The sequence below is a fragment of the Gambusia affinis genome, linkage group LG09 (genome assembly GCF_019740435.1).
Source record: "Gambusia affinis linkage group LG09, SWU_Gaff_1.0, whole genome shotgun sequence".
Lineage (NCBI taxonomy): Eukaryota > Metazoa > Chordata > Actinopteri > Cyprinodontiformes > Poeciliidae > Gambusia > Gambusia affinis.
Window position 1 is genome coordinate 21,801,449 of NC_057876.1, and position 11,413 is coordinate 21,812,861.

Below are 11,413 nucleotides of genomic sequence, written 5' to 3' on the forward strand. Positions count from 1 at the left end.
TTTTAAAACAAGATTTATATGAGTTTTACATAGATTCTATTTTAATGATTAGCACTTTAAATAGATTTTTTAAAGGCATTTACTTGATGCCAACATAACTACAAAATACTTATAAAATATTGTCATATCTAATAATTTCCACTCTGTACTGATTAGTAGAAGCACAGTTGCTCTTTTGTGTATATCTTTTGTTGATATTAAGTGTACAAAAAAGGTTAAAGGTGAACATGTAGTTTTCAGTTATCTTTACATGAACATTTCAGAGGAAGATCTACAGTAAGATTATTTTTTATTTATTTTCAGGAGTTTTTATCAGTACAACTTCGAGAACAGAACAGTGGAGATAAAAGGTTTTTATTTCTGCTTATGTAGATTAGAAGAAATAAACAAAAAAAAATTACAATTAGACTTCACTTTCACACATTTCTGTTAAAATTCATCCTCACAGAAGAAAAACTGAATTTAGGAGCATTCTCAGAAATAAAAAATTACACTTTAAGCCACAAGATAAAGTAAATCCTTCCAGATGAAGGGAAACTAAGCAACAGTCACTTCTCCTCCTTGCCTTTGGTTTTTCTGTACACCATTTCTCTGAAACTCGACAGGATCTTGCTCTCGCGTTTCCTCCTCTCCTCCTGGTTGAAGGAGGCCAGAGCTCGCTTTTCATCCGCGCTGTAGATCTGGTTCTCCTTCCTCAGACGCACAGCCTCCATACGACGATGTCTGCAGGAGGAAAAAAGATAAAATGTCAGGGTGGCAGAAGGTACAAGCATGGAAAAATGCAAAAGAATGGTTATATGGGCAAACATGGCCGGTCCAAGACATATGTGAGTTAAGTGGCTGATTAGGGCCCCCAAGGGCACCACTCTAGCCTGACTTTATTTACATAAATACGTGTGTGTATGTAGCAGGAGCTGAACACAAACGTATGCCACACTTTTCAGTTTTTCTTTTTTGCAAAATACATTTTGCACCCACTTCACATTTTGTCTATTCCAATAAGATATATTTATTAGTAATATATAGTCAATAGTGTAATAGAACAACATGTTTGAGTTATGAAGAGCGTAATGTTTGCAAGAAAAATATTACACAGAGGAATATTTCTGGTGTGTCAAAACACCTCGTATTATTCCTAAGTAGAAAAAGTTTCCTATTCATACCAGGCTGCAACTAAATTATTTTAGTAACTGATTATTCTATCAATTATTCTGATGATTAATCTGAAAATAATTGTCACATTCTTCAGATTTTTATTTAACCACTTAATCTTATTTTATACAACATTAGAAATACATAGAAATGCAAGAAATAAATCACTTATTTACCGTAAAATAAAATAAAAAAATCACTATTACCTAAAATGCATTAACATTCCTTTAGTAAATTATTGATCATTTGATCAAAAATACTTCTGAAGCTAAAACTTTTTCACTAGAGGAGGTCTGGATTGAACCTTTTTACACACAAAAAGGGTTTTTCTTTTTAAATATATATTTATATTTTTGAAAAGTTTTGGCTTAATTACGGCTCTTAGTGTATTGCTCTTTTAGTAAATTGCCTCTTCTTAGAGTCTGTATTTTCCAGTATTGGTGTTAGTTGATAATTATTCAATAATCACTTCATCACAATCGTCTCGGCTCTAATTTACTTTAGAAATTTTGCTCACCTGCTGCCGCTCATGACGTAACCAGACTTTTCAAAGTTTGCAATTTCGTCGCTGGTCAGACCGATTTCTCCTCTTCTAGGGATGCGTTTGCCCGCCTTCACGTACTCCGCCATGGCGGCACCTTCACCCGGCAGCAGGGCGTGGCCGAAACTGGAGGAAGACAAAAAACAACGGGAGTTTCACAAACACGAAACTCACAAAGAAATAAGCTACATGATCAAAAGATCTGAAGGAAAATGAGAAAGCAAAAGAAGAGACTCACTCCAGCGGTTTGTCATCCTGTGACAGGTGAGTGAGCGGCGCCTCCGGACCAACGATGTTCTCATCAGCGCCGGTTTTCTCCACCCACATCAGCCCGCCAGTTTCCTCTTCCTCTTCCTCCGACTCTTCGGTGCTGGAGTCACTGGACTCTTTCCGGCTCTTCTTCGCCTTCTTCTTCTTGGACTTCTTTGACCTGCAGCAAAATCGAGATGTTTCATCGATCACAACAAAAACGTACCAGAGCGTTATTAGTCTGGCAAATGAGAACTTACTTCTTACTTTTCTTCTTCTTTTTCTTCTTCTTTACTTCTTCTTCTGTAGAAAACAAAAACATTTCAGCTTATAAAAGTGATAAGACGTTCAGATTTGTTGGGTAAAGAAATTAAAATGTTTCACCTTCTGAATCTGATTCCAACTCGCTGTCCTCAGAATGTTTCTTGGTCTTTCTCTTCTTTGACTTCTTCTTCTTCTTTTTCTTCTTCTTCTTTTCCTCTGTTAAGTACAGACAAAATAACTGAGTTAAACACAGGTGCTCAAGATTTGCAGGTAAGTTGTGTTCCAACATACAATCTGCAGGTACTGGATGGTTTACTCTTTTATTGCTTTTATAAATCAGCCACGGGAAAAACAAAAGCTGGCTTTTTTGACAGAAATATTTCTGTCAAAAATTTTTTTTAATTTTGGTCAAATTACCACAATTTTAGTGTCAAATGACTCTGATTTCTACAAAATAATAAAAGCATTTAGCATGAAATAAGTGATTGTGTTAATATTCATCCCCATTAAAAGTTTCTGACCTAATTCAACAAAATTAGGTCAGACAAAAAAGGCAGATTTTGTTGCTCATTATTGATTTGTGAAAGCAACAAAAAGTGTAAAACATCCAAGGGGGCAAATACTTTTTATAGGAATTGTATCAGAAATCATCTCATTTCCATTCAAACGGTTCCTACCCTCTGAACTGGATTCTGAGCTGCTGTTTTTCTCATCTTCTTCAACTGGTGTGAATTCATCAGAGCTGATGGAGAGGAAAGCCATTATTAACACAAACGTTCCTCCAAAGCAGAAACATAAAGAACATCGATGATGGTTGTCTTCACTCACTCTGGCTCTTTCACTCTTGGAGAATATCCCCAGACTTCAGGACAACCGAGCTCACCGATCCGCTCCCGCTCCTGTAGACGCCTGGAACGCATCACCACATTTATATCAGAAAATATAAATATACATAAATTATGTTTTCTAGAGTTTTGTTAGAGAGAACAAAAATATTCATGAAAACACAGCAGACAGATTAGAGAGTTCTCAATAAGTAAAAAAAAAAGGGTTTGGTTATAAGTCAACTGGAATTACAATTACAACTGTTGTAATTGTCATGATTATGTAGACCTATATACAGAAAGCAGGACCACGGTAAAACATGGTAGTGGCAGAGTCATGCTATGGGGGTTCAGTTCGTTGGCATAAATAATGCAGCAGATCAAATTTGGCGTCAAATGTAAAGAAGATGAACTATCAGATGCCAAGCTCACGTTGATGTGTGGCGGAAGCAGGAATCAAACTTACAACCTTCCAGTTGTCAAGCAACCACAGATCACCAAGGAAACAGCTGTTCGTTAAGATGAACTGGATTTTTTCTACCTGGCATTGAAAGCCTCCTGCCTCTGCCTCTGGACGTCGTCCCTCTGCTGCTGGTAGTAATAGTCATCCTTGAAGCCGCCGTGTTTTCCATCGCGTTGCTCGGACCAGTGGCCGTGGTTGTTGTTGGAGCTGTTGTTGTGGCGATCCCGAGACCGGGATCGGGACCGGGACCTGGAGCGGCTCCGACCGGGACTCCCGATGCGGAATCTCCGGATGTTTCTCGCCTCTTTGAAACGACGCTCCCGCTCCTCTCGCTCCCTCTCCTTGTTGCGGGGCTTCGGGAGTTTGGGTCCAAAGCTGTCCGGAGACAGGCTACGCTCTCGGCTACGGTTTCGGCTGCGGGATCGAGTACGGGGTCTCCGGGCCCGAGGACTCTGAGAGTCCCTGCCGCCGTCGGAGCTGGACCGGTCAGACAGAGGCATCCCGTCTGACCTCCGAGGACTTACAGCTTAATAAAGTTACAAACTTAAATGAAAACAGAGAGTAAAACAGGAGATATGGCTTTCTATTTTAGTGCGCAATCCATAACAGGAAAAGAAAAGTGATCCCTCGCTTAAAAGGTTCCCCCTGCCTCCCGAATCCACCGAACAATAGTTCCTACTGTCCTGTAAATTGCGTATGTCATTTTCCCCAAAAGTGATTTTGGCATGAATGAATGAATGAATGAATGAATAAATAAATATACCACCTCTTACCAAAACATTTTTTAGAAAAAAAAACACTTTTGGCATGGGAAACTTAGGCCATTATTTTAGGGAGATGATGCTAAGACTCTTATTTCATTATGAATATCTTAGAATATTTAAAATAATAAATATTTTAAGTATTTTCTCGCTCTTGTTGATGTGCTCAATCCATGTTTATTCTGAACAAAGAGATATAAAGACATTAACTCTTTCCTTTAGTTAACTTTATCAAACCTATTTAATTTATGTAATACTCTTTGAAATGTCAGAAAGATCTTACAACTAAATACTTAAAAGCATTTTAGAGCAGTCTGCTGATCTTGATTGCTTTCTGATTTTTTAAATATTGTTAATGAATGAAATATATATTTTTTCTTTATATTCACAATAGCACCATCATCTGAATAAATGCGTTCAAAAGTAAATATAATCAGGTTCGTCCTTTGACATTATTAAAAACACTGTGGATTTTAATATTGTCCTTATTCATAACTTTCAGAAAACGTCTAATGCTTTTGACTTGTTTATTTATTGTATTTTCTTCCTTTTCAAAAAATAATTCAAAACAGTGGTATCCAATGAATACAATAATTTCAGTTGTTTTAATCAAAATCATAAAATAGTGTGTGGTTTCAACTACTTAACTATAAACTATTATATCCTCATAAAAACATTTTGTTTCTTTTTTTTCTTTTACTGGAAAAGTATTCTCAAGTTTAGGTACCTTTATTTTGAAGGCTCCCGGTGCTTCCTGTGGTGTAGCTGACTGCAGGAAATTTCCGGTCTGTTGTCAGTCGGCAGCGAAGGTAATTATTTATACTAGAACTTTTTTTTTTTTTACAACTTTCAGGTTTAGATTTGGGTCGGGCATCGGGGTTGCAGGTAAATATTTAATTACCATTTTTTTGTGTATAAAAATAGAGACACTACGTGATTTCTTCACCCGTGTTGTGCAATTAAAAAAACCCCATGCTAACAGAATGCTAGGCAGCAGGCCGCGCTTCCTCTTCATTAAAGAGAAGTCATCGTTACCTTTGTTAGCATGCTAACAGCAGCGACTAAATATTTAGTTACAGATACATTACAGACCAATTATACAATACTTATAAAACCGACATAGGCTGTTGTTAATAAAGGCAGTTTCTATGATCTTGTACGAATTCAAATTTAGCAATTGCCGTCTTATTGATAAAACTGTACTATCACTAAGCAACCAGTAGCGTGGACAACCTCATTGTTTTAGTTCTCTAAAAGCTCTTAAACATAATTATATGTTCGCCTTCATTTCATAACAGCCTGTAAAATGATTTCCTTGTGTCCTTCCTTTTTAAATAATTATTTGTAGTGACCTTACAGCTGTAGGTCATTTACATGTCTACTCATACCTCTTGAACTTAACGCTGTTTCATTGATGTCAGTTGGATTTTGCTAATAGCGAGGAGGAAGGCAAACAATGTTTGCTTGTCATATATTTTTCTGTTACAAAGAAAGATCTGAAAAGAAAAATGCGCATTTTTTTTTTATCCGATATTCCTAAATAAAATCCAGTGCAGCCAAATTGCCTTCAGATGTCAGTAAATTAGTAGTTACTCCACCTGTTTTTAATTTATTCTGTAGGAATACAGCTGTTCAGTAAAGGTCTCATTAGCGGACAAACAACACAATAAAAATTAAAGCATGGTTCTGTTACAGAATCATATCTGAAACTAGAACATCTGTTCAATCCATCGCTTGAATATTGAACAAGCATTTATGCAAGAGTGGTAGGACGAGAACTATTGTTGAATGAAAGCAACAGGAGCTCCTGTTTGCAGTTTGCTACAAACCAAGTTGTGCGATTGGATCAAAGCTGAACTGTTTTCCCTACTTGTAAAATGCGGACATTGCATATCTTTCTAAACAGAACATTCCCTGGACGTGACATGGTGGTACCAGATAGACCTGTTACAGTGACAACAATACATTCTTCCAGACGTTATTGTGATAAACGATAACGTTGTTTTGAGACCCTTTTCAAGTGATATATTGATAGTGGGATAATAATGCAAGTTTGCCCTCTCAAAGATTGATGAACATAATTTTTTTTAAAGAACAGACCACTCTATAACTATCAAAAATAAAACATGACATCCAAAAACAAAAGAAAACAGAAATAAACACAATTGAAACCATTAATAAACTGGTTTTTGATGTTTATTCAAACAAATTTCCCATTCAAAAATTGTTAATCAGAATGGAAATTAAGCTTATTTTAGTTTATCATTTGCTTAATTGATTATTTGGAACATGTTTACCATTAAGCAGTACTTAGTTGTTTTGTTCTATCTCATTAAATCCCAATAAAATGTTACATTTAAGTTTATGGTTGAAGGTGAGAAGAACTGAAATTTTTCTCTATATTGAACTCTGGATATAATTTCAGATCTGTTTCATGGGGAGTTATTCTAATTCTGTGGAAATAAATGACTAAGGCTCCCGGAAAATAAACGGATTAGAAGTTGCTGTAACTAGCTGCATTTATAAAACTTTGCCAATATTCTGCTAATGTTCATTAAAAAACATAATTTCACAGTTATGGTGTTTCCATTAAACAAGAAATTAAAATAAAATCACACATGAATAAGCTGGTTCATGGGTTAAGTCCTTAAAAGTCGTGGCAGCGATAGTTACATGAGAGAAGTTGGCGTCTTATTCAGGCGTTGGCGCAACAAGCTGCTGATATTTGGGAGCAGCTACGTATGCAATGTTTTGGGTAAAATGTAGTCAATGATTTTACAGAAAAGTTAAAGATTCAACATTTTAGAATGACGACTTTCTGTGAACTGTGCGATGCTGTGAGAACTGGATCCAGCTGCTCATTGTCCAAAAAAACAAAAGCAAACCGTCTTCCTCCTATTACTTCCTGTTGTCTTCTCTGTCGTTTTCGCCAGTAGTAACACCTAGCTATTGATGATGTGACTATTGTGCAAAAAAGTGTTTCTATTGCTGTTTTGAAAATTTTTTTCCATTTCATTACGGCTGAAAATCTCAATCTTGACAAAACTTTGTTTTTTAGCAAAAATTGTGAGTTTCCATTAAGCAAATGGATTTTTCAGAATTTCAATTTGTATATCTCTATGGTTAATGTAAACACAGCTGGTGACCACACAGACTGGACTCTGATTTTATTTTGTTTTTGGTTCTTCCTCCCCTCTTTCTGCAGCCATGCCAAGCCTAAAGCTGATATCTGCGACCGACACGCAGTATTCAGCAGCTGTCCTCAAGTCTCTGAACGAGCAGCGGAGCAATGGCTTGTTTTGTGACATCACCATCATCATACAGGACAAGAAATTCAGAGCGCACAAAACAATCCTGTCTGCCTCCAGCACGTACTTTCACCAGCTTTTTGCCGTCGCCGGACAAGTCATCGAGCTCAACTTCATCCAGCCAGAAATCTTTGAGCACATCCTCAACTACATCTACAGCTCCAGGATTGTCCGCGTCCGCTCCGACATGCTGGAGGAACTCATCCGCGCCGGAAAGATCCTGGGAGTGAAGTTTATTGCGAACTTGCATTCGCCGCTCTCACAAGTGAAAGGTCTGCCAGGTTTGTCCCAGGAGACGGGAAGTAAGAGCGATGTCTCTCCGGAGACTATGCCCGTCATCACGGAGTCCTTCTCCATTTCCGCAGAGGAATTCAATCAGACAAAGAAACCCGCGGGAAGCGAGGAGGAGGGCGACGATGTAGTGTTCGTCTCCTGCACCGATGCTCAAACCAGAGCGGCGAGTCTCAAGGCCAACCCTTCTGACATCATCGATTTGGAAAAAGTGGAATCGGAAAACATTGAACCCAAACAAAGCGAAGATTCGAATCATGTTGCGGCAGATGCAGGGAAAGCAGCTGCCACGGCAAAAACTAACGGCGCAAAGTGTCAGGGGAACAGTCCGGACCGCAGCTCGAGTAACTCCCCGGTGACGCACGCCCAACCAGGCAGCCTCAGACCGGAGCCGACCAGTGAGAGCACCGACATCTTGGGAGTCCACAAGAAGCAAGTCGCCGCTTCATCCCAGGAGGGCGATCCCAAAATACGGCTTCTGGATGTTTCCGGAGTCTCTGCTAGCAGCGCCAAGGGAACTATAGAGGCGAAACAGACAGTGACACTCAACACCGGCACGGAAATCGATTCACTTTCATCCGGATGTAAAGTTTACGCCAACATCGGAGAGGACACGTACGACATCGTCCAAATGAAAGAAGACCCAGGAGAAGGAGGATCAAAACCCAACAAAGGGAAAAGAGCTTTAATGGCGACGCCCAAAAAGGCCTTTGACCAGACGCCGCTGTCGCCGACACTCAGTCCGAACAGGAAGAAGAACAAAATGGAGCTGGACGATCACTATGAGCTGATCATGGATGGGAAGACTTTCTACGTTTGCGCCGTGTGCAAACGCCCGTATGTGTGCATCACGAGTCTGCGGCGTCACTTCAACACCCACTCGTGGGAGAAGAAGTACCCGTGTCGCTTCTGCAACAAGGTGTTCGCCCTGGCGGAGTACAGAACTAAACACGAAGTGTGCCACACGGGTGAGAGGCGGTACCAGTGCCTGCTGTGCAACGACATGTTCCAGAACTACCAGATTCTGTCCCACCACTGCAAGCAAGTCCACAATCAGGACCCGAGCGGCAGGAAGCAGAAAGACGACGGCGACAACAACCTGTACCGCCTGCTGCCGTGCAGGTCGAAGAAGAAGTCGTACGTGACCGACCTGCCGGGAACGCCGTTCATATCGGAGGATGGCAGCATGCAGGAGATGAGCCCCTCTGAAATGGAGGCCATGCACTCTTCGGCACAGAGCGGGATGTACTGGGACGACCTGTTCGCCGAGCCGGGCGCTCGCTTGCAGCCGGAATCCGATTCGCCTTCGATGAGCTCCCCGGCGCAGGGACCCATGGAGTTCGAGTACATCACACCGTAGAGCCGCTCAGTCCGCCGGATATCCTGTGCCTTCTCGGTTACGCTAACTCTGTTCTCGTCCTCCAATTCAGATCATGTTTTGTGATTAAATCTAATCCTACCCCAAATTAAAGCTACAGCATGCAAGTTTTATTTTAAAAATCTGTTAATTTGCATGTTTGTTAAAGCTGTCAACAAGTTAGCATGACCACCAAAGATGGTGGAGAAACAGTTTTCCTGTAATGATGAGTTGTTTCTCCACTATTAGCACATTTAGCAGCAAGTAGACTAGTTGATTGACAGCGCTAAGACGATCCTACAGAAGAGGATTAGGGCCACTGAAAATAAAAAAGTCAAAATTCTAATAAAATTTAGGATACAAAGATCAAAGTCAAAATTTTGAGAAAATAAATCCAGTATTTTTTAGAAAATTTTCCCAGCAGCTCTAATCCTCTTCTGCACCCACCTCCTGGTTGTTTTAGATAAATTTTTTCAGATGGCAAAAGCAGCACAGAGATTGATTTGTCTGTCTCATACCATGCTAACTAGCCTTAGCATTCATAATGGGCTCTGCTATTGGGAAGAAGCGTTAGATTGAGATAGATAAATCTTTATTGTCATTGTCACAAGAACAACGAAATATAAAAGTGCCATCAGTCAGTTAGCGTAGCAGAGAAGGTGATTGGCAGCGCTAAGCCCCTCCTCCTGGCTCTGATTGGTTGTTTCTGACTGAACAGTGTGTTTCTGTGAGAAGACAGATTGTCTGTGTCATGACAGTGACAGTTTTAACAAATATTTAAAGACTTTTTTTATATCTAGAAGTTGCATCCTGTAGCTTTAAGGCTTTTAGGAAAGTCTAAGTGTTAATTTATTTTCTCTTGTTTCTAAAGGTTCAAAGGAGTCGAGGTAAAACCGCTTGAACTTTCAGCTTTTGTTGTAAATGTGAAACTTTGCCCAGTCGTTTCTCAGTATTGTTGGAAAATTATGATAAAAGATGACGTATCTTTTAGAAAACTATTCAACATTTTTCTCACCTGACTGTAAAAGTCAGAGCACACACACACACACACACACACACACACACACGCCCTCACACGCACACACACACACACACACACACCCACGCCCTCACACACACACACACACACACACACGCTCTCATGCGTTTCCTTCCAGGTAAATTAATTTGGTGTTAAACTTTGCTGTAACATCTGAATCTGTTAATCATTGATTTCACGTTGATTTGATCATCCAACAGAATAATGTGCCGTTCAATTCACTGACTCTACTAGAAGTTAAAGATGAGACTTTTAAAAATCTTTATTAATCACAGCATGTTTCATGTTGAAATGTGAGATGAATGTATTTGTAACATTTAGGCCATGATGTCTAAAACGGTTCAACACTGCTGACCGACGACAGTTTCAATAACCGTTTCATTTCTTTATCAATCCAGGCGTCTTTTGTGTCTTTTGCCCCGTATAAATGTATTTTACTGCGTTTTTTTTGTTCTTAAAGAAAATGTGTTAAATACAAATTATTAAATGCAATAAGATTGTTCAAATATTAAATCAACTCAATGCTTCACCTGTTAATAGAAGGACCTTCTGATGATAATTTTAGGATTTTTTTGTTTTGTAAAATATATTTTTTCATGATGTCATTGTTGCCACATCTGGGTCTTGTGGCAGGAAAATTTGTACAGTTTCATTGGGCTTCTTCCTTACATAGTGTAAGATGGATTTGTTTTGTATTATTTTAAATGTAAAGGTAGGGATTTTAACTGAGATTTATTAGTATTTCGCACTTAAATTTCCAGGTGTTTTTTTGTTTTTGTTTGTTTTTTTACATCATGTCAGAAATTAGAACCGTCTTCTTGCAGGTTTAGGTAGAGCTAAAGCTTGAAACCAATCTGTCTTGTTTTCAGATTAAATGCTACAGATTGTTTTTCAATAAATGGATTAACTACTGTTTATGATGTGATGTTTCATTGTGTGATTTTTTAAAAACAGTTTGCAGCAGCATGGCATTAAATAGAAACCAAAAGGCCTCTAGGTGGTAAAAAATTGGTATTTTTTTATGAAGAATTGTGGAAACAAAACTATTTATAGGTTTTCTGATTTTTGTATTTTTTTTAACAATACAGACAGAGTTGTGTGAAATGCTGAAAAAAAATCAAAATTAATCAGATATTTTGCAGTTGGAAGCATTATCTGCTTCAC

General features: G+C 38.8%; 2 protein-coding genes across 3 annotated transcripts; one reads left to right on the top strand and one right to left on the bottom strand.

Moving 5' to 3' along the window:
* Positions 1 to 272: 272 nt before the first annotated feature.
* LOC122837485 (NFKB activating protein) lies at positions 273 to 4,161 on the bottom strand. The gene is made up of 8 exons (XM_044127846.1): positions 3,572 to 4,161; positions 3,035 to 3,115; positions 2,884 to 2,948; positions 2,327 to 2,422; positions 2,203 to 2,245; positions 1,932 to 2,123; positions 1,670 to 1,819; positions 273 to 723 (listed from the first exon to the last, which is right to left on the bottom strand). Exons 1-8 carry the CDS (start codon positions 3,991 to 3,993, stop codon positions 549 to 551), a joined length of 1,224 nt encoding a protein of 407 aa, XP_043983781.1. The 5' UTR covers positions 3,994 to 4,161; the 3' UTR covers positions 273 to 548.
* Positions 4,162 to 4,295: 134 nt separating this feature from the next.
* On the top strand, positions 4,296 to 11,169 carry zbtb33 (zinc finger and BTB domain containing 33). Of its 2 annotated transcripts, none has more exons than XM_044127843.1 (2): positions 4,296 to 5,063; positions 7,460 to 11,169. In XM_044127843.1, the coding sequence occupies exon 2, from the start codon at positions 7,462 to 7,464 to the stop codon at positions 9,211 to 9,213; it is 1,752 nt and encodes a 583-aa protein (XP_043983778.1). In that variant the 5' UTR covers positions 4,296 to 5,063; positions 7,460 to 7,461; the 3' UTR covers positions 9,214 to 11,169. The 2 variants fall into 2 exon arrangements, with proteins under 2 accessions (XP_043983778.1, XP_043983779.1); XM_044127844.1 differs by having other exon boundaries at positions 4,296 to 5,139; positions 7,460 to 9,657.
* The last annotated feature ends 244 nt before the right edge of the window (positions 11,170 to 11,413 follow it).